General features: G+C 60.0%; 1 protein-coding gene across 1 annotated transcript; it reads left to right on the top strand.

The window, feature by feature from the left end:
- Positions 1 to 1,778: 1,778 nt before the first annotated feature.
- LOC115517702 (TRIO and F-actin-binding protein-like) lies at positions 1,779 to 23,626 on the top strand. Its single transcript, XM_030320574.1, is given in 23 exon segments — positions 1,779 to 1,969; positions 6,988 to 7,044; positions 9,492 to 9,560; positions 9,688 to 9,777; positions 10,096 to 10,199; positions 11,653 to 11,687; positions 11,690 to 11,856; positions 11,858 to 11,902; positions 11,904 to 12,056; positions 12,058 to 12,112; positions 12,115 to 12,174; positions 12,837 to 12,949; positions 17,717 to 17,768; positions 17,771 to 17,863; positions 19,563 to 19,606; positions 19,608 to 19,666; positions 20,208 to 20,280; positions 20,282 to 20,372; positions 20,448 to 20,557; positions 21,085 to 21,118; positions 21,121 to 21,170; positions 21,937 to 22,103; positions 22,888 to 23,626. Coding segments are annotated over 23 exon segments (2,127 nt in total). The 5' UTR covers positions 1,779 to 1,795; the 3' UTR covers positions 23,120 to 23,626.
- The last annotated feature ends 53 nt before the right edge of the window (positions 23,627 to 23,679 follow it).

Consider the following 23,679-nt stretch of genomic DNA (forward strand, 5'->3'; position numbering starts at 1 on the left):
AGGAATTTTCCAGGCAAACGAACATTTGGAGAGAGGGGAAGGAGGGGCGGGAGGGGGGGGGCGGAGTGTATGTGTGTGTCGGGGCACAGAGGACAGGAAGAGAAGCTGTTCCAGACCCTGCAGAGAACAACATGTGCCGTCCCATCTGAGGTGCAAAGGACCTGGTTTATTCTGGGAATTCCCAGCAGTCCAGTGTTATGTATCCCTAGCATGTAAAACGCGTGTGGGCAATGATGGAGGACAGCAGGCAGGGGTCAGATTCTGATGGCCGCTGACCGCCTGCAGCAAGAATGCAGAGCTGATCTATTAGCACTGTTGAACTTTGAGCAGGGGAGTGAACTGATCGCTGGGCTGAGGGCACTGAAAGGAGTCCCAGAGGCCAGGAAACCAGCAAGGAGGCTGGTCGGGAGCCACTGGACCAGGGCGCGGCTGGTGGTAGGGGAGGTCTTCTGTTTATTCACTCACTCTCCCAAGGACCAAATGCCTAAGTGAGGTAGAGGGGAGAGCGGGAAAACTCAGCAAGTGGAGACGGGAAGGCCGGTGTCTAGAGGAAGATAGGCTTATCCTTGGCCTCATGTCTCAGGGTGGAGGAGAGACACCCCGGGGGGAAATGCTAGGAAAGAACTTCAGCCCCTGGCCCTCCATTTCTTTATCTGGGAAGTGGGGAGAGCAATTATAGCTATGAAAGCAATAATGTCTGAGCCCCAAATTGAGACGGCAGAAAATTGGAATGGCAGTTACTCCAAGCTCCCCTGCCTCCCCACCTAAAAACAGCTGACTAAGGATAAAGGGGACGTTCTAGGGGGTGACTTAAATTAACAATTAATCCTTACAGGAACATCAGGCGATAGTAGCATTCTCCCCTTTTACAGAGGGTGAAGTTGAGGCCCAGAGAGGGTAAGTAATACTTTGCTTCAGGTAACTGCAGGGTTTGAATCACCATGCCACACAAGCAACCACTGCATTTTCAACAAATTCCACGAAGGTCCCTCCTCTGCTAGGAAGCTCAGATGAGCTCCTGCGGGCGAAAAGGCCTCTTACAAACTGCCAAGTGCTGGGAATGTGAGAAAAGTGTGTACGCCCACATCCAAGAACCCAAAATGGGGTTCTCAAGCCGAGAAAGACCCGCTTGTACGGAGGGGCCATTTGGAGAAGGCCCTACCATTCCAGAACTCGCTTTGTGCTTAGATTCCGTGCTAGGAATCCCGTCTCTTCTTACCGTGTGACCTTGGCCAAGTCGGCTCACCTCTCTGAGCCTCTGTTTTCTCATTAGTAAAAGGGGGACAAGGACACCTCCCTGTCAGGTCTGTGGTGAGGACGAAATTAGATTACACAGGTCATGAGCGGGGCTCGGCGAGTGGGACCTGCTGAGTTTTAGTTCTGGCTGCATTGCCCACGTCTCCGTCAAACCGAGGCGCCGAGCCCTTAGTGAGTGGACCCATCGCTCGGTCCGGCGGCTCGCGGGAGCCACCGCAGGGCGACTGGGTGCCACACCCGGCTGTCCCCGCCCAGCACTCCCGCGCCGGGGCCCGACCGAGTCACCTGCACGCAGGGTCCTTCCTTCTCCCAGCGCGCCCGGGGCGGGAGCCCGGCCCTCAACTCCCTCCGCCCCCATCCGCCGGCCGCGACCGCCCTCGCGCGCCCGTCCCGTCGCGGCAGGCCCCGCCCCCGTCCCGTCCCGCGCTGCCATTGGTCCGCCCGCGGCCCCCGCGGCTGTTTGTCCCGGCTGCCTCGCCGCCCATTGGCCCTCCCGGGTCCTCCCAGGAAGTTTGAAAAAAAAAAAAAAAAAAGTTTTATGGGCGGATGGAAGGGGCCGGGGCAGCGCCGGGGAAGGGAAGGGCCGGAGGAGCGGCGGCGGGCAGCCGAGAGGGGCGGCGGCGGCGCGATTCCCGCGCCGCTGGGCCCGGCCCGAGAGCCCTCTCCACTTCCCTGCCTCCTGCTCCCGCCGCCCCGGGGCGCCGCCATGACGGTGAGTGCCCCCCCCGCCCCCGGGCCAGCCCTTCTGCGCCCCAGGCCGGGAGGAGAGTGACGGCCCGAGCCCCAGCCGAGCCGCTCCCCTCCTGGGCACCCCCTTCACTTCCCGAAGGCGAGAGGAGGTCTCGGCCGGAAGACAGGGCGACCCCAGCGGCCCCAGCTGGCTGTTCTGCCTCGACTTCCCCCAACCTCCTCCTCACCTTTCCGGACTGGGAGCCCCGGCGACCCCGAGGAAACGGGAACTCCCTATCCTGGGCAGTCCCCTCTCCGCCTACTTTTGTGGGACCAGTCACGGACAATTTCTGATGGCCCTTTTCCACCACCCCTCCAGCCCCTCGGTGAAGACCTGACCTGATTCTCCCAAGCTGCCAGGCCCGTAGGGACTCCCAGGGCTCCGGGCAGTGGGAGGAGCGGAGAAGGGCCTGGCCTGGGTCTGGGGTCTCGCCAGGGCTGGAGAGGGGCGCTCCCCGGCTCGAATGGGTCGCGCTGATCCAGGCCTGGGAGGACTGCCTACCCGCATGGGCGCCCGAGGTTGAGTGGGTGAGAAGGGGCCGCCCCGTCCCACCCCGTCCGGGAGCCTGTCCTGGGATTTCCGAAGTGGCACGACGCCGTGTTCTCCTCGGCTTGCCACTTCGCAGCAGCACTGGGGCCTTGGCTCGGAGCAAGCCCACGAGTGGGGTGGGGGACACGATGGCAGAGATTTGTCTTTCTCTTGGGGATAGGCACTACTCCGGTTACATCAATACCTATGCCTTAATGATCATACTGAGCCTCGCAACTGAGTGGGCCTTTATTCCCATTTTACAGTTAGATAAACCGAGGCTTGTTGGGGGGGGGGCGGTGGTGAGTTGCCCGAGTTTACCCTGAACGTAAAGGAACGAGTAGCCTCTTTTCAGGTCAGTCTGGCCCCTTGACCGTGATGTTCTGGAAGAGGAGGGGCGGGGCTGCTTTTGGTTTCTGGCTAGAGTCTTAGGGAGGCTCTGACAGCCTTGGAGGGTGGGGTGATGGAGTGGAGCACGGTGCGTTTGCGCATGCGCACATCCCCTTTCCTCAAGCTAGTGGAGACCCTAAGAAGTGGGCTGGGCTGCTGGCGGTGGGCCCTCAGGGCCCCTGCCCCTAAGAGTGTGATGACCTGGCCGCTGCTTGGACTTCCTCGGCCTCCGCACATCCTGCCACCTCCCTGCTGGCTCTTCCTGTCGTCAGCAGCCTCCCTTTGGTCAGAGAGCCAGAGGGATGTGGGGGGAGGAGCTGAGTCAGTGTCCTGGCCGCCCACCCCCAGGCCCCAAGCCCTTGGCCTGGGGAGGGTGGTTGCATTGCCTACTGGGTGCCTGCCAGATCCTGAATTGGGTGCTTTCATGCTACCAGAGTTGATCCTCTAAGGATGATTGTAACTCCCCATCTAACAGATGAGGGCACTGAGGTGTAGACAGGGGAAGTGACATGCCCCAAGTGACATAGCTCGGCCTGGGCTGAGCCAGCATTTGTATCTAGGTCTGCCCCAGTTTTCTCGCTGGGGCTAGATAAGAAATGTACACAGCTGCCTCTCTTGAGAAAGCCCATGTTGAACGTGTGGGGGCACTTGAAGGAGGGACAGCATATCCCTGTGGTGCGAAGGGGCTTTCCAAAGGAAGATGCCCAGCTGCGATTGTAGGGCTTTATCAGGTGGAAATGGACGGAGGGAGGGAACAGTGTAGACAAAGGCTGGTGGTCGCGTTTGGGGAGTGGTGACAACATAGAAAGGGGACCCGGGAAGGAAAGCCTCCAAGGCCAGGAGAAGCGGTTTAGGCTTTGGTCGGGGACACTGGGGAGCCAAGAAAGGTTTTGGAGCAGAGAGGCGGCTCATGATCACCACTGACGGTGCTTTCTGGGTTCATCATGGCTGCCTTCATGCCTGAGCCTGCCCCAGCCCGGTGTCCCTCCTGGGCCTCTTCACACCCTTTCCCTCTCTCCTGACCTCTAGCCCTGAGCTCAGAGAGCTGCAGGAAGCAAATGGTAAAGTGGCCGCGAATGGGTAAATGCCTAAAGGCCTGGAGTCAAGATCTCTTCCCCCTCTTTTTGCCTTAGCCCTGTGTAGCCCTGCCCTTGGAGCCTCATTCCCTAAGCCACCGCCTGGCATCAGATTATATACCCGTCACTTGTTTATTGTCTGTCTCCTGAGTTCCACCAGGGCAGGGGCCACATCTCCCAATTGCAGCTGATTTCCTGGCCTAAAACAGTGCCTGATGTGTTGTTTTGTTTTTTTTTTTTTTAATTTTTATTTTTAACAAACATTCCCTTAGCCCCTTGGTCCTGGAGGGTGAACAGCGCATGTCCCTAATGGAGTTGCTTCTACTGTAGCCTGTGAGGGATAAGTAACTGGCTTCACGATAATCACAAATGCAACAGAGGCTGTGGGAGGGCAGCTGCCATTGGTGTGTGTTGTGTGCAGGGAAAGGGGCCTCAGAGGTGGCAATTAAGTTGGGTCTTAAGGCGCGGGTAGGGGTTTGCCTGGTCAACGGAGGAGGAGGAAGCCTGGTACGTAAGCGGAGGACTCGGGCTGGTGCGGAGGGGCCTGGAGTCCCGCTGTGCCGGGGATCGGAGAGCATACGTGGTAATATCAAAACAGGGTTCCCTACAGGAAGGGGAGGCCGGGCTGGGAGGGTGAGCTGCGGCCTCTGTGCCATCAGGCAGCTGGACCTTGGTTTGAAACCACCTGGAGCCATCCCTGGAGGTCCGGAGCCGACTCGGGACCCTAGGCCTTTTTGAGAGGCTCTGTGCTTAGAGGAGGCCGCGTCAGTGGTCCAGGCGGGTGGGAGGCAGTGCTGAGCTGTGGCCGCGGCTGTGGCCATGGCCAAAGGAAGGAGAGGGCAGGCCGTGAGAGCTGGCCGGTACTCCTGAAGGGACAAAGGGAAAGTGAGCTGCCTTGGGTGGAGGGAGGGTGGCTGGGCCCGAGTGGAGGTGTGGCATGAGAGATTTAGACTAGCAGACCTCTTGACCCTGGACAGAGGTTCCCAGGTGACTGCAGGACCTGTCCCCCCCCCCGCCCCCCCCCGCCCCACTCCCGCCAGCAGGTTTAAAATCTCACATTGGCATCCTCCTCCCTCCAAGGTCACTGTGCCCATCTCGTACCTGACACGCTCGTAGTGTGTTTGTACCAGCTTCCAGAGGGTCACCGAGCTCCTCCACACGTAGCTCATTCAGCCCTCTCACAAAGCTTTGGGGACGGCAGGACCCCCACCCCCCGCACCCCAACCCCCAGCATCATTTGCTACATTAGGCAGCCAGGGCTCAGGGAGGGGAAGGTCACAGGGACCCCTCCTCCCCCCCCTGCTTCCCAGGCACCCCTTGGGGTCCCAGCCTGTCATTCTAGCTGGGGAGCCCTTGCTCAGCTCTGGAAGACTATCTGCTCGTCCTTCCCAGGGGCTTTCCCCTGGACAGCAAGGCCAGCTCTGTGGGCCATCCCAGATAGCCTGACTTCTCAGAGCCAGGGGGTGAGGGTGGAGACTGCCCCAAAGCACAGGAATTTCGATCAGGAAGGTAAAGGGGGGGGGGTGGGGGAGTGATATTTATTCAGCAGGTTTTTGCCGAGGCCTAGTCACCGTGGGCCAGACCTTGGGGGTCACTGGAGGTCCCGGTCTGAAGGGAGGTTACCCAGGTGACTTGGCCCCCAGTGTAGCTGCCACTCTTCAGTCTTCGCTTGGGACCACCCGGGCAGCCTCTGGCACTCGTGGGGAACAGGGTGAGGAAGACGAGAGAGGGCAAAAACACAGCCCCAGGGTTTCCCAGCTCTGAGCCGAGCCTGGGTCCCCTCCCTCAGACAGGTATGCAGGGAGGGGCTGCCCTGCAGGGGTGGGGCTGCTGGCCTGCTGAGATCCAGGGGCCCTGGTTGCACAGCCTGGGCTGTGGCTGGCTGTGGATGTCCAGGCCCCTGGGCCAAGCCCCTCTTAGGCCACTTCCTCCACCTGAGGAAGAGGAGAATGGGGAGGAAGGCGGGTCAGGGGAGGTGGCCAGGTCAGGTGGCTCCGGTTTCCAGCTGCTGTGTCTGCTGCCCACCCCACGGAGCCGAGCTCCTTCCAGCAACCAGACACCTTGGCCTGGTGAGGCTGTGATGCCGGTACTGATAGGTGGGCTCAGGGCCATAGCGACAGGTGGCCACCTCCTCCCTGCCCGCAGCTTGGCCCGCCCTGCTCTCCCCCCTGCCAGCGGGCAGAAGCTGACACTCTGCTGAGGGACCAGGCCTTAGACACGAGAGAGAAGTCTGCCGGTGGGCAGGGAGGGTCAGGTGGCTGGCGCCCACCAGATGGGCGTGGCCAGAGAAACCACCCGGAGGAGCATCTGTTTCATCTAGGTGGGGGTGGAGGGGTACCTAGCTCACAGGCCTCTGGAACATGCAGCGGCTGGGAGCCCCCCGACCCCGGGCCCGCCCCCCTGGGCAGCACCCGGCAGGTAGGGCTTGCCTCCACCGAAGTGGTATCTTCCTGGCCCTTCCAGAGATCTCTGACCCCACCCTGGGCCTGGCTCCATCTTTCAGAGTCTCCAGGGGACAAGGGAAGGGCAGGGCAGGGCAGGGCTGGTTGGACCACAGGAGGGTCAGTGGGTTGGGGATGAGCGGGGGGGCTTTAAGGTATTTTCCTGATGGGCCTCCTGGTCTTGTCGGTGAGAGCGACTGGACAGTTTGCTCAGCCCTGCTGGTTCAGGCTGTTCTCAGAGCCCTCCGGGGTCTCTCTCTCCGCTCTTTGGTGAGGAAGTAGGCTGGCAGGAGGGGAGCCTGGCCACCTGTGGTAGATGTGCCAGTCACCCTGCCTGCCGTCTTGGCTCTCAGACGTTGTCGGGGACAGGGGCCAAGGCTATCTCAGTGGTTGGGGAGCCTGCCCGGATTTGGGGGTTACCTGGGCCCTCCGCCCCCTCTCCTGGCTTTCCAGGACCCCAGTCTCGCAGGACTCAGGGGGCAGGATGGGTACAACACTCCTTCTTCCCCAGCCCCGGTTGGTTCTCCACCGGGCCTAACTTATGTGCCTCCTTATCTCTCCATAGCCCGATCTGCTCAACTTCAAGAAGGGATGGATGTCGATCTTGGACGAGCCTGGGGAGGTAGGAGGGCTGCAGTCAGAGGGGAGGGCTTGGCCTGTGCGGCTTCAGTGCCCCAGGGCGTCTCTGGGGGCAGCCCAGGAGTCTGAGCTGCTTCCGCAGCTTGTCTAGGCCTCTAGAGAGCCTGGCCTCTGAGCGGAGGGGTGCAGGTGGGCTCAGAGTGGGCATCCTGAGGGCGGGCATTTCTCGTGCAGTCAGGGTGGGCCTTGGGCTGAGGGGGTGGGAAGCAGAGGCTGCTGTCATCTTGGCCCCCTGGGACAGTCTGCAGGCATACAGGGTGGCAGGGGTAGAGGCCTCCTAGCCCCTCACGCCCTACGCCCCATCCCCTCCTCTCACTGAGAGCCCCTGGGCCCTCTCCCCCCTTGATGACCCTGACTGGGTCTGAGGGGTTCACAGAGATCATCTGGCCTGAGACATTACAGATTCCCCAAGACTCAGCCATGCGGGAGCCTCTCCCTCCCCATAGAAGTGGGTCTCGGAGCACAGGCTCGGAAGTCTCACCCACCTGGGGCTCCCCTGGTTACGTCCTCTGCGAAGGACTTAAGTGGAGACTGTGAAGATGTTAAGTCCACATCTATGAAATGGGCATATGGATAATGAGGATTCTTTCCAGGGTAGACAGCAGGGTCAGAGAGGTCGGGCCGTGTAGGGTCTCTGCTATAGCTCAGCTAATGACCCTTCCCTGTCTCTAACGTGTCCATCCTCAGAACTAGGAGGGACAGCGGCCTGTCGCTGGCTCTGCCCTTCCAGCTGCCAGGCTGATGGAGTCTGGGAGCTGGAGCTGGCTTCCTGCCCGCTCAGCCTGGGAGGGGACGTCTCTCCACCCTGTCCTGCATGCGCCCGTGGCTCGGGTCGGCACGCAGCCCGCATGCCTGGGAGGGCCCGGAGCCAAAGGGAATCTCATTGTGTTTCCTCCCACATGTTTTATTCCCTCCAGCCCACAGCCTTCCGTCCCTGCTGCCTGCTCGCCAGTCCTCTGGTGGCTACGCTCCAGGCTCACACAAGGCCTGGCAGCCTGCCAGTGACCCTTCCCAGCCTCCCCACCCAGGGTCTCTGGAGGGCAGAGATTACAGGCCCCACCCAGAGCTGGCCACTACTCATCTTCTTTCACAGGGTTTTGGAATGTCCGAGCTGGAAGGGCCCGGGTGCACGGTCCGAGCTGGAAGCCCAGCCCCTTGGTGCACGGACAGGGGACAGGCCCACAAAGCTTACTTCTCCTCCGGGCCTAGTCACCGCTTCGGTAGACCCAGGCCTAGAACTTGGGCTGCCTGAGGCCATAGAACTCCATCTAGCTCCTCAACTGTCATGGACCAGGGAGGGATAGACACTTCCGACCTTCTTATCAGCCCTCCTTTACAAGTGCGAAGAATGGAGCTCAGAGAGGCCAAGATACTTGACCAAAGACACACAGCTAGGGATAAAATCATTGTAATCTAGGTCCCTTGGAGGCTCAACCCCTATTTCTTCGGGGAGGCCATGTAGAAAGAGTTGAAAGTGTCGTCCCAGCACACCCCTGAAAACTTGCCATTTCTTGAGGAAAGAAGCCTAAATATTTGAAATAACAACGTGGATGGAGTTTGGTGATGTGGGGGAGCCCCCGGAGGGCTGAGGACTGGGTGATATGTGCTGACCCTGGTGGTGGGCGGACCTTGACTGGCATTCCAGTGAATGGCCAGAAGCCCCGAGGCGGGCTGAGCTTGGCACATTTAACATCAGGCTGTTGTGGTGCCCCTACCCTTCGCTGTGCGTCCTGCCAGCCCAGCGCCCGCCGGAGCAGAGAGCGGCACTGCAGAAAGGGGCCCAAATCATAAATGTGCAGATAACGCACTCACAAGCCGAACACGCGTGTAACCAGCAACCCGATCAAGAAACAGAACAGGACCAGTGCTCAGACACCTACCTCCCCCCCCCCGCCCCCACCAGGCCACCTTCCGGTCTTAACTCTGGGAGACTTGTCCTTGGTTACTGAGGGGGTCCAGAGGGCCATGGGGAAAATGACTCGCAAAGCTCTGCTCCCTGACTTGCTAGCTGAATGGTCTTACACAGGTCACAGCCCCTTCCTGGTCTGCCCTGGGGCGGGGGGGGGGGGGGGGTCGTGCACTTGTAGGAGCCTTGGTGATCTTGATGGAGAGGGTCCGGAGGGCTATGTTGCTGTCAGCAAGTCAGAGAAGGGCTCCCAGGAGGACAGGGAAGGTGTGGTCACTGAGGAAAAGCCAACCCCTTTCACAGACGCTGCCCCTGGAAGGGCCAGGCTGCAAAATCTGGATTTTCTGACTCTTCTCTGTCCCCCTCCCCCCCTGGCCCCCCAACAGGGCGGCTGAGGGGGCCGGGGCCCCCACGGTTGACCTGGCCAGACCCAGGACAGTTGTAGAGTGGTGCACGCACACACCCTTTCGTTCCACCCTCCCTGCCGCCCCGTCCCCTCGCTCATCGCCACGTCTCCTTCACAGTGGAAGAAGCATTGGTTTGTGCTGACAGATTCAAGCCTTAAGTACTACAGGGACTCCACCGCAGAGGAGGTGAGACAAAGTGGGGAGGCTCCCTGCCGCCATCAGGTGCTGGGGGGGGGGTGTCCCTGGGAGGGGCTTGGGGGGGCCTAGGTGGGGAAGTGGAAATCGTGGGACCGTCGTGGCCTTCCCGCGGCAGGCAGACGAGCTGGATGGCGAGATCGACCTGCGCTCCTGCACGGATGTCACCGAGTACGCGGTGCAGCGCAACTATGGCTTCCAGATCCACGTGAGACTCGGGGCCGGGGGCGGGGGGGGGGGCCTGATCGGGGTGATGGGCTTCCTCGTTCACCTAGAGCCACTGTCCTCAGAGCAGTCAGAAGCTCTGCCGCCGGCACTTTGCGTGTCTGGGGAGACACCGGCTATCACTGGGGCTGAACGTTGGGGAGACCTGGAGCCAGCTGGCGGAGGGGAGCTCATCCCCAGGCGCAGGACCTCAGATGCCCTCCTGGGGGGAAGGGCCACCCTCCCTGGGGGTGCACGGTGGCGAGGGAGCGGTGGGGCTGGCCGTGTGGCAACCTGCACGTGGGGTGGACTTGCAGACAAGGATGCTGTCTACACCTTGTCGGCCATGACCTCGGGTATCCGGCGAAACTGGATCGAGGCTCTGAGGAAGACCGTGCGGCCAACCTCTGCCCCGGATGTCACCAAGTATGTGCCGAGCTGGAGCGGGACCTTGAGGGAGGCGCTTCCTCCTGCATCCTGAGTGGGGTGCTGGCACACGCCAGAGGGCCCCGCAGCTGTGCCTCCCGGGCCTCAGTTTCTCCATCAACAAAATGGAGAGAGGGCAGTGAGCGTTCTTGGCATCCCCCTGAAGATACTTATTTGAGGTTTGACTGCCATGCCTTTGTATTCTGCGACAGCCTGAAAGGTGGGAAGGGGCTTTGACTCTTTGGAGAAGATGCCAGTGAGTCAAAGACACCCCGTCACCCCCCTCCGCTACGTCTAAGCCTGTTAGGCAGAGGGTGTCTGGCTGGGGAGCTCACCCTCTGAGGTGCCTAGAGGGTAGGAGGGCTCTGAGTAAGCTGGTGGCAGAACCCGCATACAGTTGTGAACCCTAGCCGCCTGTGCGGGGGGCGGGGAATTGCAGCTGTGGGACAGCAGGAACAGAGTATAGTATCGGGAGGCCCCGGCACGAGCCCCCCAACCTGCCATACCTTGGCTATTCGGCGTCCGGCCAGTGGCTCTACTTGTCTGAGTTTCACATTCCGTATCTGTCACGCTGAGTGTGGCCCCTCCTTCACATGAGGATGTGCCCAGGAGCCCTCTGTAGACTCTGCAGGTCTATGCAGCCCGACCGTTAATTAGTCTGTAGTCTCAGTGCTGTAACACAAGAAGCCCCAAACACAGTGGCATAAATACGGGAGAGATTTCTTTCTCTCTCCAGAACAATCCAGAGGTGTGCCCTCCAGGCCTGGTGGGGCAGCTCCGTGGCCCACGACTCCCACCTTTGGCTCTGTCCTCATGGAGTCCCAGCCAGGGGCCAGGCCAGGGCACGTTTGGTCCCGGAAAGGGTTGCCGCCTCTCACACCCACTGGGCAGAAGTAGTCACGTGGCCCCCACAGCTGCACGGGACGCCGGGAGGCGTAGTTTTTGCCTGGGCAAGTAACGGAAGAAGGGGGCCGACTGCCACTGTTCGCGCTCCGTGCACCCAGAGGTCACTGTTCACCCCCTCAACCGTGACCGTGGGCATCTTCCCCTTTCCACTGTGAGCCTCTCTTGAACCCAGGACCCTGCCTCAAACCGCACCTTTGTAATAACACTTTGATCAGCCTTGGCAGGGGGCTCGCGGTTGCTTTAGGCACATTCACCGCCTAGTGCTCACGTCCATCCTGTGAGAGGCACCGCTGTCCCATGTTACAGATGCGGTCACTGAGGGTCAAGGAGGGAGGCCAGCTCTCCGGTCCCTCTGCTGCTAAGCGTTGGAGCTGGGATGGTTCCCAGGGTCCTTTAATGATGAAATCTCTAGTTGTAACCTCTAGGTTGGTTGCTTCCCCCACCGGGGTCTGTCGCCGGCCCTGGCACACGGGTGGCGCTCCAGAAGCGCAGGCTTGGGGGCTGAGCGTCACACGTCCCTCCTGACGGGGCTCTGCTGGCACCCTAGGCTCTCGGACTGCAATAAGGAGAACACGCCGCACAGCACCAGAAGGGCTCCCTGAAGGCGGGGGAGCAGCGGGTGGGCTCTGAGGTCATCGGTCGGGGCGGCCCACGGAAGGCGGACGGGCAGCGGCAGTCCCTGGACTACGTGGAGCTCTCCCCGCTGACTCAGGGCTCCCCGCAGCGGGCCCGCACCCCGGCCCGCGCCTCTCGAACGCCCGGCCAAGCAGGAGGAGCTGGAGCGGGACCTGGCGCAGCCGCTCCGAGGAGCGTCGCAAGTGGTTTGAGGCCACGGACGGCAGGCCCGTGGAGACGCCGACCGGCGAGGCGCCGCGCCGGGGCCTGGGGGCCCCCCTGACCGAGGACCAGCAGCGCCGCCTCAGTGAGGAGATCGAGAAGAAGTGGCAGGAGCTTGGAGAAGCTGCCCCTGCGGGAGAACAAGCGGGTGCCTCTCACCGCCCTGCTCAACAAAGCCGCGGGGAGCGCCGCGGGCCCCCGCGTGACAGCCACGAGGCGCTGGAGGAAGGAGGTAGGCATCCCGGCCGGCCTCGGGGAGCCCCCCTCGCCCCACCAGCGCGCCCCGCCTGTCCCTGCCGTCGCGCCTGTGCATTTATTTTGCATTCCTAAAGTGACGGGAAGCTCACCCTGATTCACCGTGCGGTGCCCCAGACTCCGTGAAACCGGAATCTTGCTTCCTGGACCTCGGTGTTTTCTTGTTTTGGGGTGTTTTTTTTTTTTTTTGTTTCCCTCCTTAGTCTTGTCCTCCGCAACCAAAGAGAAGGGGAGAGGAGGGAGAGAGCACTTATTAGGCATCTTCTGAATACCTCGTCCTAGGCCTCCTTTACCTACATTGGCCTCATGTAAACCCTCACAGCGGTCGCGTGGTCCCAGAGGGTAGACCTTGTCCTGATTGTCCTGGCGGGAAACTGAGGCTCAGACGTTTCCCTGCCGCCTGCAGGGATAAATATCTGTGATCACAGTGACCTGCTCCCAACCCCGTTTAGTCTTCTCTGGGACAAAGTTATCCTGGGTCACTGACCTGGCCATCCAGGAACGTGATTGGCATGTCCCCTTGGCCTGCATTTCGGCCGCAGGCCACCTCCCTTTCTCAGACCCAAAGCTCCTCACTGACTGCCACCAGACCCTTGCCGGCTTCCAGGTTCCCGCTGACCTCGCCTCCTCCCCATGTAGGTGCAGTCCTCTCCGCGCCCCAGCTGGAGGCATGGCGCCTTCAAGGAGAGGCCCCTCAGAGTGCACCCAGGCCCCAGGAGGACAGCCATATCCCCCCAGGCTACATCTCGCAGGTGAGGCCGGGGGGGCTGTTTTCGTGGGGGCTCGGGGAAGGTTTCTGGTTGCCATGGCTTCAGAGAACAGCTAACGTTCTGGGAGCGTAGCGGAACCGTGTGAGGCATTTGTATGCGTCCTCGTATTTAATGTACCCAGCGGGAGCGTAGACGTGATCACTGTGCCCATTTTACAGACAAAGCCACTGAGCTATGAGAGGTTGTGGGACTGCCCGAGGTCAACTGAGCTGCAGATGTCAGAGGTGGGATTTTGAGTTCGGTTCCGGCTGACTGCAGAGCTGTGTGTGAGCCCCCATGGGACATTCTGCACGTGGACCCCTTCTCCCACACCACCCTGGGGAAAGGAGGGCCAGTGGGGAATGGGATCCCCAACTGGGCAGGCCCCCAGGGTCACTCCCTAAGACAGAGAAATCCTGCCCTGTGTTTACCAGGCCAAGGCCGCGGGATGTGGGACCCTCCAGTGGCCCCAGGGGACACTCCGTCTGCCTGGGACAGTGGTCTGGTAACCGTTTGACAGAAAAATCCATGTGTATGTAAACACATACTAACGTACGTTTACCGTAAATTTTACTGATCGAAAGGATGTGTAGGACACAGTGTACAAGTACAAAATATATAACTTTTATTGTGAATTCCACATATATAGCACATTGCCTTTTTCTCGGAATTGACTGTGACTTTCATTGGTTTTTCCGAAGCTTGTATGCACAGCTAACTGACAAGCGGGTGTCGTTCTGCCGTGCATGTTGGTTGACAGTTTGGTTTATGTTCACGAGTAAAACAAAAAGACATCTGTCAAAACTCTAGTTGATCAATGTCACTTGCAGCTTCTTGGCCGAATTGGAGAATAGTTTTTTCTTTTGAGAATATCCCATTTAGAGTTATTTCTCAGGTCCGTGTTCTAGTGACAATGTGATGGTCGTAAATGTGGCACGCTGGGAAGTTGAATCTGCATTATTAGCGTTTTCTCATCCCTCGCTTAAGTCAGCAAAACAATAAATCAAGCCCTGACGTGCAATGTTCACCAATTTCCGTGGTGTAAATACTCCCACTGTGGCCGATGTCCCTGAACACCGAATCGGGAAGATACACGTGGCACAGAATTATAGAGCGTTTCCACCGTACAAGATACAGAAGATGTAAATAAACTCAAGAGCACAGGAACACCTGGCTGGCTCAGTCGGTGGAGCGCGGGACTCTTGACCTCGGGGGTCTTGGGTTCGAGCCCCACGTTGGGTGTAGAGATTACTTAAAAATAAAATCTTTAAAAACAAACAAAAAAACCTCAAGAGCATAAACAATAATAAAATGCAGTGAAATAATTAGGAAGTGATGAATGAGTATCACCTTTGTTTTTAATGTAGTTATTGTAAACGTATATACTTTAACTTTTAAAATGGCTGCGCTTAATCGTGTCACAGAATGCAAAATATATGACCATCAGCTGTCGGCAGTCAGCCCGCCGTTGCCTAAAGTAGAAAAGACTGCTGGGATCCTAGGCTCTGTGTGGGCAGGGCCTTCTAGAAGCTCCAGGGTTGGAGGTCGCTGTGCGGGGCTCTCAGCAGGCTTCCGGGGGGCGGGCATTGAGCAGAGCACTGGTTTGGGGTGGGGGCACGGGCTGGGGCCAGAGGTGGAGGGCCGGTGGGTGTCTACAGTGGAGACCTCCAGCAAGCCAGGAGTTGAGATCTCATTCTGCAGACCTGAGGAGGTTTGGGGTTCTGACAATGACGTGGGAGGAAAGTGGTGTTGGGGTGGGGGGGGGGGGCTTGGGAGGGCACAGGGCCAGCGTCAGGAGCTAGGACGGTGACCGAAGGAGAGAGGGCTGTAGGAGGGTGTGCTGAGAGGAGAGGTTAGGACTGGGTGACTGGGCCCAAAGCAGATAGAGGAGAGCCCTAGGGGCCCTGAGGCTGGGCGGCTGTGCAAGGCCCGGGAGCCGTCTGGAGCTGAGTGGTGGGTGAATGAAGCATTCAACTGAAGGGAGACCCGGGCCAAGGGGAGTTAGGACCTGAGTAGGGGAGGGGTGCGTGACTTTGGGGTCACCTGACATAGGGAGGGGTGCGATGGGGGAGGGACCAGTGTTGTTAAAGGCTCTCTAGAGGTCAGAGGACAGAGTGGGTGGGGCATCTTCAGGCTGGGTGTGGCTTAACACCACAGCCTGAGGCAGCTGGGACACCCTCAGAGACCCCCACCCAGAGGGCCTCAGACTGTACTTGGAGCCCTTCGACGCCCCAGGGGCTACCTTTCTGGGTGGGTCCATTCATAGCCAGGGGTATCCGAGCAGCCTCTTGGATTTTACTCTTAGAACCTGCATTAGATTTCCTTTGGAAAAGATTTCTGTCCCTCAAATGAAGTTCGAAAAGCACTGCTCTGACTTCTCAGCTTCTCGATGGGGAAAACCGAGGCCCAGAGAGGCGGTGAGACCTTCAAGCGGGAGGCAGACCTGTGTCTGCATCCCAGGCTTCCTGGTCCCCGTGGGGCCATTGGACACCACAAAGGCTGTCGGTGTTTCATCCTGTTAGGTTGGGATGGGAATGGTGCAGACGGAATTGGGGGAGGTGAGAAGGCAATGATGAGGAAACAAGCAAAGACGGGAGTGGAGGAGGGGCCCCAGGTGTGGAGGGTGCCAGACAAGAGGAGCTGAGCTATCTGTGTCCCCTCGCCAGCCCAGGAGGAGGTGGCTGGGGATTCAGCAGACCCTGGAGAGCGGACGGCTGGGGAGAGATTCCCCAGCCTGGTATCTTCGTCCTGGAATCTTCTTTTAGCTTGTGGGGCTTCCATGGACAGCAGCTGGGGGGGTGGGGGTGGTTCTGGGGCTTCACCCACTGGGGCTTTAGTGCCTCCTTTGCCTCCCTCCAGCCTAATGGGGGGGGGGGGGGTTACAGGCATTTCTGCATCTACTTTGATCCCTGTCAGAGGTGGCTGCTGGACACCTTGGGCCTTCGGGAAGATATGTCAGAGGAGAATAGCACTTGGCCTTCTAGGAGGCCCCTCCTCCTGGTCTCGGTCCTGCCTCTGACCCCCTATTAACTGCCGGGTCCGCCTGCCTGATCTGGCCCTTTAAGAACATCGGTTCCCCACCCCCTGTGCTGCTCCCATCTCTGTAGGTGGGTTTATCTTAGGGACCCTCATGAGTTGGCCTTATGGGCCTGTTTTATAGATGAGGCACTGAGGCTCAGCGTGGGAAGGGGGCCCGTTCAGTTCACTACGGTTACAGCGAGGCTCTGGATCCAGTGTGTGGAACTCCAAAGCTATGTTCTGTTGTTGTCACTGGAGGGACATGGAGGGCACATGCAGAGGGACACGATGTTCCCTGCCCCCACTCAGAAACACCTGGACCAGGAGGCCTGGCCATTATAGCCCTCTGGTGTGGCTGCTGGACAGGTGGAGGGCGGTCCCCACCCACCGTGCCCTATGGTATGGGGGGGGGGGGGGGGGGGGGTGGTGGTGGAGTATACTGTCTTATCTGGCCCTCTGCTTCGATTTCTTCTTGGGGCTCTTGCCCTTCCCTTTTTAATGATCTTAAATACATAAGAAATATGTTTACATTTTCGAAAATAATTCAAACAAATCAAAAGGTTAGAAATAAACACCCGAGCTCTCCTTCCCCTGCCTGCTCCCACCCCAGGGGTCACCTTGGTTACCTTTGAGCACATCCGTATAGTTTCCTGTTGCTCTCGAAAGAAATTTACCACCACCTTAAATAACCAAAGTTATCATCTCAGGGTTTTGAAGGATGGTAGCCTAACTCGGATCTCGCCGGGCTCCAGGTGGGGCCCATTTCCTCACCTTTCCCGGCGGCTTGTGGCCACCTGCGCTCCTTGGCTCCTGGCTCCTTCCTCCATCTTCAAAGCCTGCAACGGAGAGTCTGGTCCCCCTCGCTTCCCGTCATTGGCTTTCCGTGGTCACTTCTCCCTCTCTGCCCTCCCGCCTCCTCTTTTGCAAGGCTCGATCCCATCATTATTTAAGGGCTCCCCCGTTAGGGATTCGGACCGTGTCCCGTTTTCATCTGTTTTCACCCTCGTCCGCAAGTCTTTATACATGTGACTTTCTGCTAGGTCGAGGGATGGGGTTACTGAAAGTGCGGTGACACGATCAACTGCCCTCGGCACACCCGTCACAGCTGAGTCTCCCAAGCGGTGGGCATTAGCAGTCTTCTAAATACTTGCCAGTCTTCTCTGCAGGCCCTGTGTTGTGATGCCATCAATTTCAGTTCACTTACTCAGCACCTGCCCATGTCAGGCCCTGGTCCAGACGCCGGGGACTCCGAGCTGGGTCAGGTCTTCCCTGTCCTGGGAGAACTTCTAGTCCGGCAGAAGCAGAGCCTTCGGAGGCAGGGGAGAGGCCGTCCAGAGGCAGAGCAGGGAGGACACTGAGCTGGGCTGCAGGCCAAAGTCAGTTATCCCGGAAGAGAAAGTAGCAGAAGAACGTTCCAGGCAGAGGGCTAGCCTTAGCTAAAGCTCAGAGATGTGAACATGCCGTGACTGGCGTTCCTTGGTGGGAAAGGCCAGGCTGAGGCCACGAGGGTCGGACAGGGGAGCAGGGACTTGGCCCCACAGGATAGGAGCCTCGGAAGGGTTTGAAGCAGGAGAGTGACAGGGTGAGGTTTGTGGACCGGGGGAGCAGGCGCAGGTGCGGCCGGTGGCTCCCGGCTCCAGGGAGGAGAGGTGGAGAAGCCTGCACCCTGAGGCTCCCGCCTCGGGCTGGGGAGGGGGCCCGTGTCCTGGGCAGTGGGGGCAGCCCCGGGACGTGCTGGCCTCCCGCCCGCAGGAGGCGTGCGAGCGCAGCCTGGCCGAGATGGAGTCCTCGCACCAGCAGGTGATGGAGAGCTGCAGCGGCACCACGAGCGGGAGCTGCAGCGGCTGCAGCAGGAGAAGGAGTGGCTCCTGGCCGAGGAGACGGCGGCCACGGCCTCGGGTGAGAAACCCTGCGCCCCACGAGCCTCCCAGCCGCGGCCCTGGCTGAATCGGGGAAGGCTTCGATAAGGGGGGGGGGGGGTCTCAGTGCCAGACTTGGGAAAACGCACAGGGGGGGTTGGAGCCCCCTAGAACTGGCCTCTGCTCCTACTTGAGAAAGGGAAACCAAGGCAATAAAAGGTTTCCCCCCCCTACTGTCCCCCTGGGTTGTGACTCCTCTCCCTCGGGGGCCTGCAGCCACTGGGGGTTTCGCCCCCAAGCCGTACATACGCATGGAGCCCCAACTCCGTGCCCAGGTGCGCTCTCTGTGCTGGGGTAGAGCCTGCTCAGCCACAGAAGTGCCATCTCCCCGGGTGAGAGGGCCAGACCCTGGGCAGAGCGGGAGGAAAGGCGTGAGCCTTTGCCAAGCCCCGTTCTGGGGAACGCGAGCACCCTTGGCCCTTGTAGTGCCTGATCGAGGGCCCCCATTTAACAGATGAATAACGGGCTGCAGAGAGGTTGGTGACTTGTCCAGATGGCAGAGCCGGGGATGGAGCTCAGAGCACCCTGATTGCAAAGCCGTGCCCTGAACCCCACCCCCTGCCCCCCCAAGCCGGAAACAGGAATGCCCGAGACGTTGGACAGCTCCCTCCCTCCCTGTGTTCACTGCGCACCTGCTGTGTAGGTCTGGTTCATCCTAAGCACTTCTGAGCGGTTTGCAGAGTGATAGGAAAGGACGAGACAAGTCACGTGATCCAGAAACCTTCCCACCTGCCAGCGCTATGCCACGTGCTTCACACCCCCGGCCCGTTGGCCCCTCATCACAAACAGCCTGGGGCCAGTGTGTTTTGCATTTTAGGAAGATAACTTAGTACATCAGTTAGATATCCTTCCCAGCAGAGTCTGGACTCTCCCCTGGAATCTAGCACCAAGGTTTTTACAGTGAAATTTCTCAGAGTCATGCTGAACGTGGGCTGAGAATGACCGCAAGTGGCCCTGCGTCTGTTCGGGTCAGGGATTGCCACCAAAAGAGTTATGAAAAGCTCTCAGTGTTCAGAGCCTTCGGATTTTAGAATTATGGATAAGATTATGGTTGAGGGCTCATTTAATCCTCCCAATAACGCTGCGTGAGTGTGGAAACACTTGGTCCTTGGTTGCTCACAGCCCGAAAAATAAGCCAATGGGAGCATTTACTGGGCCTTTACTTTGGACCAAGCATTGCTCTAAATGCTCTATCTGCATCTTCCAATAACCCACGAAAGAAGGTGCTATGGTCACCCCGTTTCCATCAAGGGACTGGAGGCAAAGAGTGGTTAAGTGCCCTGCGTAAAGTTGCATAGATCTGTACCAGCTGTGGCCCCTGCACTCCTGACCGCCGGGCTGGGCAAGGGAGCTGGGCCTTGTTAAAGAACCCTCCAGGCTCTGCAGGGATGGCGGGCTGTGTGGGGCCTTACAGGGACATGACCAACAAGACGTACCAGTGGTCAGACGCTGAGGCGTCTCCCCAGCACTGTCCCGTCAGACAGGGATTGTCCCCCTCCCTTGATAGATGGGCTCAGAGAGGTCTAGCAACTTACCCAAAGCCCCTCAGCTCCTGATACAGCCTGGTCCAGTGTTCTTTGCTCCTGCCTGCATGGTATCTGTGGGGCCTTGGAGGAGGTGGAGCTTACTGTTGCTGACCCCTCCCCAAGATCCCCCCCATGCCTCTGCCCTGCCTCCAGCCATCGAAGCCATGAAGAAGGCCTACCAGGAGGAGCTGAGCCGGGGAACTGAGCAAGACACGGAGTCTCCAACAGGGTCCAGATGGCCTTCGCAAGCAGCACCAGTAAGCTGGCATCCGGACCCTGGGGTCTGTGGGCTGGGCCTCGTTCTGAGCTAAGGGCCCAGCTGCCCACCTTGGTGTTTATGAGGCAGGAACCTATGCCGAGGCCCCTCGGCAGAGGACACATCGTTTTGCCCCCAGCTGAGACTCCCGATCAGCCACCTGGCACAGGCAACAGAAGCGGTGGGGCCTCAGCCAGACCCCCGTGCCAGTCCACAGAGATAGCTGTTCAGACCCCTTCTTCAGCCTCCACCTCCTCTTCCGGTTAGTGTCCCCTAGAGCTGGGCTGCAGTACCACCCTCGGCCAGTAGGTGTCCCTCCTGGCCACGGAGCACAGTTCTGGGATGTTAGGACCTGGGAGGCCTTTGAGGCTTAAGTCAGCCCCTCATACGGGAGGCACCTGCGGCCCAGAGAGGCTGTCACCAGGTCACAGCCCACAGTGGGCTGAAGGCAAAGCTAGGGCGGGAACCCGGAGTCTGGAGCTGCTTTGAGTCTATCTTGCCCCGAGTCCCATGCCGTCCTTGCCGTCCTCCGCCCCGCACAGGTCGGACGTGGCGGCGCTGAAGCGGGAGCTGCAGGTGCTGTCAGAGCAGTACTCGCAGAAGTGCCTGGAGATCGGGGGCCCTGACGCGGCAGGCCGAGGAGCGTGAGCACACGCTACGGCGCTGCCAGCAGGAGGGCCAGGAGCTGCTGCGCCACAACCAGGTGAGCCTGGCCCGGGGTGGGGGGCTCCGGGGACGGCGGTCCATCGTCCCTGCGCTGACCCGTCCCTGCCCCCCAGGAGCTGCACGCCGCCTGTCAGAGGAGATCGACCGGCTGCGCGGCTTCATCGCCTCGCAGGGCACCAGCGACGGCTGTGGACGCAGCAGCGAGCGGAGCTCCTGTGAGCTGGAGGTGAGCGCCCACCCCTGTGCCCGGGCAGCCTGGCTGGTTCTCGGGGCCCCGACAGGCCGGCTGTGCCCTGCGTCAGGGAGGGCATCGCTCCTCGGGGCTGGGCCCCAGGGAGGAGAGCCCTACAGCCAGAGTCCAGCCCTCCCCTTTGGGTCCTGCCCCCTCCAGTATCCCTCTGTAAAATGAGGCTGGCACCCCCTTACTGGGAGAGGCCGGAGTGAGAAAACGTGTGTGATCTAGGATCACCCTCGTGTTTTATTTTATTGTACGAAAATTTATATATGGCTCTACTCTGTCTGGAACTTCTGTAAGTCCTTCATATCTGTTAACTTCTTGAATCTTCGAACCAGCAAGGAGAAATCAGAGAGGGCTTCCTGGAGGAGCCCTGCCATGGGGTGCGGTGGGTCTTGGTGCAGGTTGGGGGTTGCATCTTAGGGGCCTGAGGCAGAGAGAGCCAGGCTGCAGGGTGCCGTCGGGCCGGGGTAGCCCTGGCCTTTGGCCCTGGGTCAGCCTGGCGCCCATGACCCCAGGTGCTGCTGCGGGGGAAGGAGAACGAGCTCCAGTACTGAAGAAGGAGGTGCAGTGCCTCCGGGATGAGCTACAGATGCTGCAGAAGGTAGGGCCTGACTGGGGGCCGCTGGGGAGGGAGCCTCTGGACCCACCTGTGAGCGCCTGCTCTGTGCCAGGCACTCTCCTTGCCTCCTCATGTCACGGCTCTCCTCGGGCCTCTCCCGAGGACAAGGTGTCCTTGTCCCTATTTGGAGACAAAGAAACCGGCTAGAGAGGATAAGTGACTTGCCCACGGCCACACTTGCTTTTATTATTCGGCAAATTTTTATTGAGCATCTACTGTGTGCCGGGCACCGTGCTAGGCGCTGGGGAGACAGCTGTGAACAGAAAAGACCCAAGTCCCTGCGGGGTGGAGCATGCGTCCCGGTGAGGAAGCTGCGTGGCTGGCAGTGGGGAAGGGCCCGGATTTGGGCCCAGGGTGTGAGCCTGGCCTCTGCCTGGTGCCACGTCCCTAAGTCTTTGACATCCTCTGTGAGCATGTGTGAGTCAGACTCATGGAAAGGGCCCAAGGCTTGGGCCAGGCCGACCCGGTTCACATCCTGGCCGCTCACTGCCGAGTGGCCTTTGCCTCCCTGAACCTCAGCTCCCGTCTCGAGAGGTGAAAATGATCCTGGAGGCTCACTGGGCCGTGCTGGGAGGGTGTACTCAGGGCTAGGGGTTGCCGAGGGGGGCACCCCAAGGGACAGGGCCGTAGGGCCGTGCAGGGGCCCCGGCTGCTCTGTGCCGGCAGAGAGCGCCGTGGGCCTGGGCCAGGTAGGCGGGGCCAGGTCGGGGAGGCCTCGTGGCCTCACGGCCCCTCCACGCCCTCCCAGGACAAGGAGCGCTTCACTTCGGGAAAGTACCAGGATGTGTACGTAGAGCTGAACCACATCAAGACACGGTCAGAGCGGGAGATCGAGCAGCTGAAGGAGCACCTGCGCCTTGCCATGGCTGCGCTGCGGGAGAAGGAGTCGATGCGCAACAGCCTGGCCGAAGTAAGGTAGGTGCCGAGGGTGTGGGCGCGGCCGAGCGGGGGCGGGGCCAAGTCGGGGCACTGGGCCTGGAGGTGCGAGCCCAAGGCTCATCCACACCCGACTCGCCATGCCAGCGGGCCCAGGGCGCTTCCTTCTCGTGGCCTCTGTTTCCCTTTCTAGAATGGGGACAGCCACACCCGCAGCCTCATCAGCCCGCGGCCCTCCTCCCCGCTGCTGGCTCAGCTTGCGTCGGCCGCTGGTGGCAGGTGCCGGGCGCTGGCCCCACCTTCAGGCCGGGCAGCGTGGCGCGCACCCCTCACGGCCACAGCGCTCCTTCCACCGAGCTCCACACCTCCGACATCACGGATGGAGCCTGGCCCCCGACTTGGTCTTACGGCCCTCTCTGATTTACCAGGCTTCGGAGCATTTTATGGTGGCTTTCCTAATGCCGGGTCTACCTGGAGCTTCTGCTTTCTTTCTTTTCTTTTTTTTTTTTTTAATTAAAAAAGTTTTTTTTTAGTGTGTATTTTATTTTTGAGAGAGAGACAGAGTGCAGGCAGCAGAAGGGCAGACAGAGGGAGACACAGAATCTGAAGCGGGCTCCAGGCTCCGAGCCGTCAGCACGGAGCCCGACGCGGGGCTCGAACCCGCGAACCGCGAGACTGAGCCACCCAGGCGCCCTCGGAGCTGCTTCTTTCTGACCAGTCCTTGTGGACTTCCCGAGACGGCAGGAAAGGCCACCCTGTGGGCCAGGCCCAGCGCCGCCCTTGCCTGGCCTAAGCCTGCTGCTCTCCGACTCTTGTCTTCCAGGTCCTGGTGGCCCAGCCCCGCGGCAGACGCCCCCAGACTGAGGGGACCAGTCAGTCGCCCTCCTTCCTGCTGGATGGAAGTCAGAAGCCAAGCTTTCTCCCCGCCCGCTGTGGGCCGCACGTGCACTCGTCCCCACCACACACACGCACACAGGTGCACACACGCGCACACACACGCGCGCGCGCGCACACACACACACACACACACACACACACACACTCTGCGTATCTGAGCGCGCCCCTCGCACTGGGTCTTACCTTTTGCACCTTCTTCAGGATTTTATATGTGAAGAGATTTTTATATAGATTTTTTTTTCCTTCCCCCCCCAACACTTTATACTTTGAAAAAACCAATTCCTGGACGCTGGCTCCCCCTCTGTCTCCAGCCACGGGGGGCTCAGGCTTCTGGGCCCGTGGCCCGGCCCCAGGGGGTGGGGGGAGGGGGGTCCAGCAGGGGCGCAGCAGCGGCCACGGCAGCGTTGACTCTGGTGGGAGAGGCAGGGAGCCAGCCAGCCACCCTCTTCCTACCCTACCTCCCACTAACTACTTCCTGCCCTGAGGGGACCCACACCTTGGGACTCTGGACAGAGGGACAGATGGGCAGAGGGAGCCGGCAGCTCCCTAAGGCTTCACCTCCTCCTCTGAGGGGGTGCTGGGCACGGAACCACTGGAGCCGCCCCATGAAGGCGTTTCTCTTCTGCTCCATAAGCCTTCTTAACTTAATAAAATATTCCCGCGGCTCTGGCGTCTAGGATGGCTGGGGCAGGGCGGGTTATGGAGGTTGGGGCTTCAC

This window comes from Lynx canadensis, chromosome B4 (assembly GCF_007474595.2).
Source record: "Lynx canadensis isolate LIC74 chromosome B4, mLynCan4.pri.v2, whole genome shotgun sequence".
NCBI lineage: Eukaryota > Metazoa > Chordata > Mammalia > Carnivora > Felidae > Lynx > Lynx canadensis.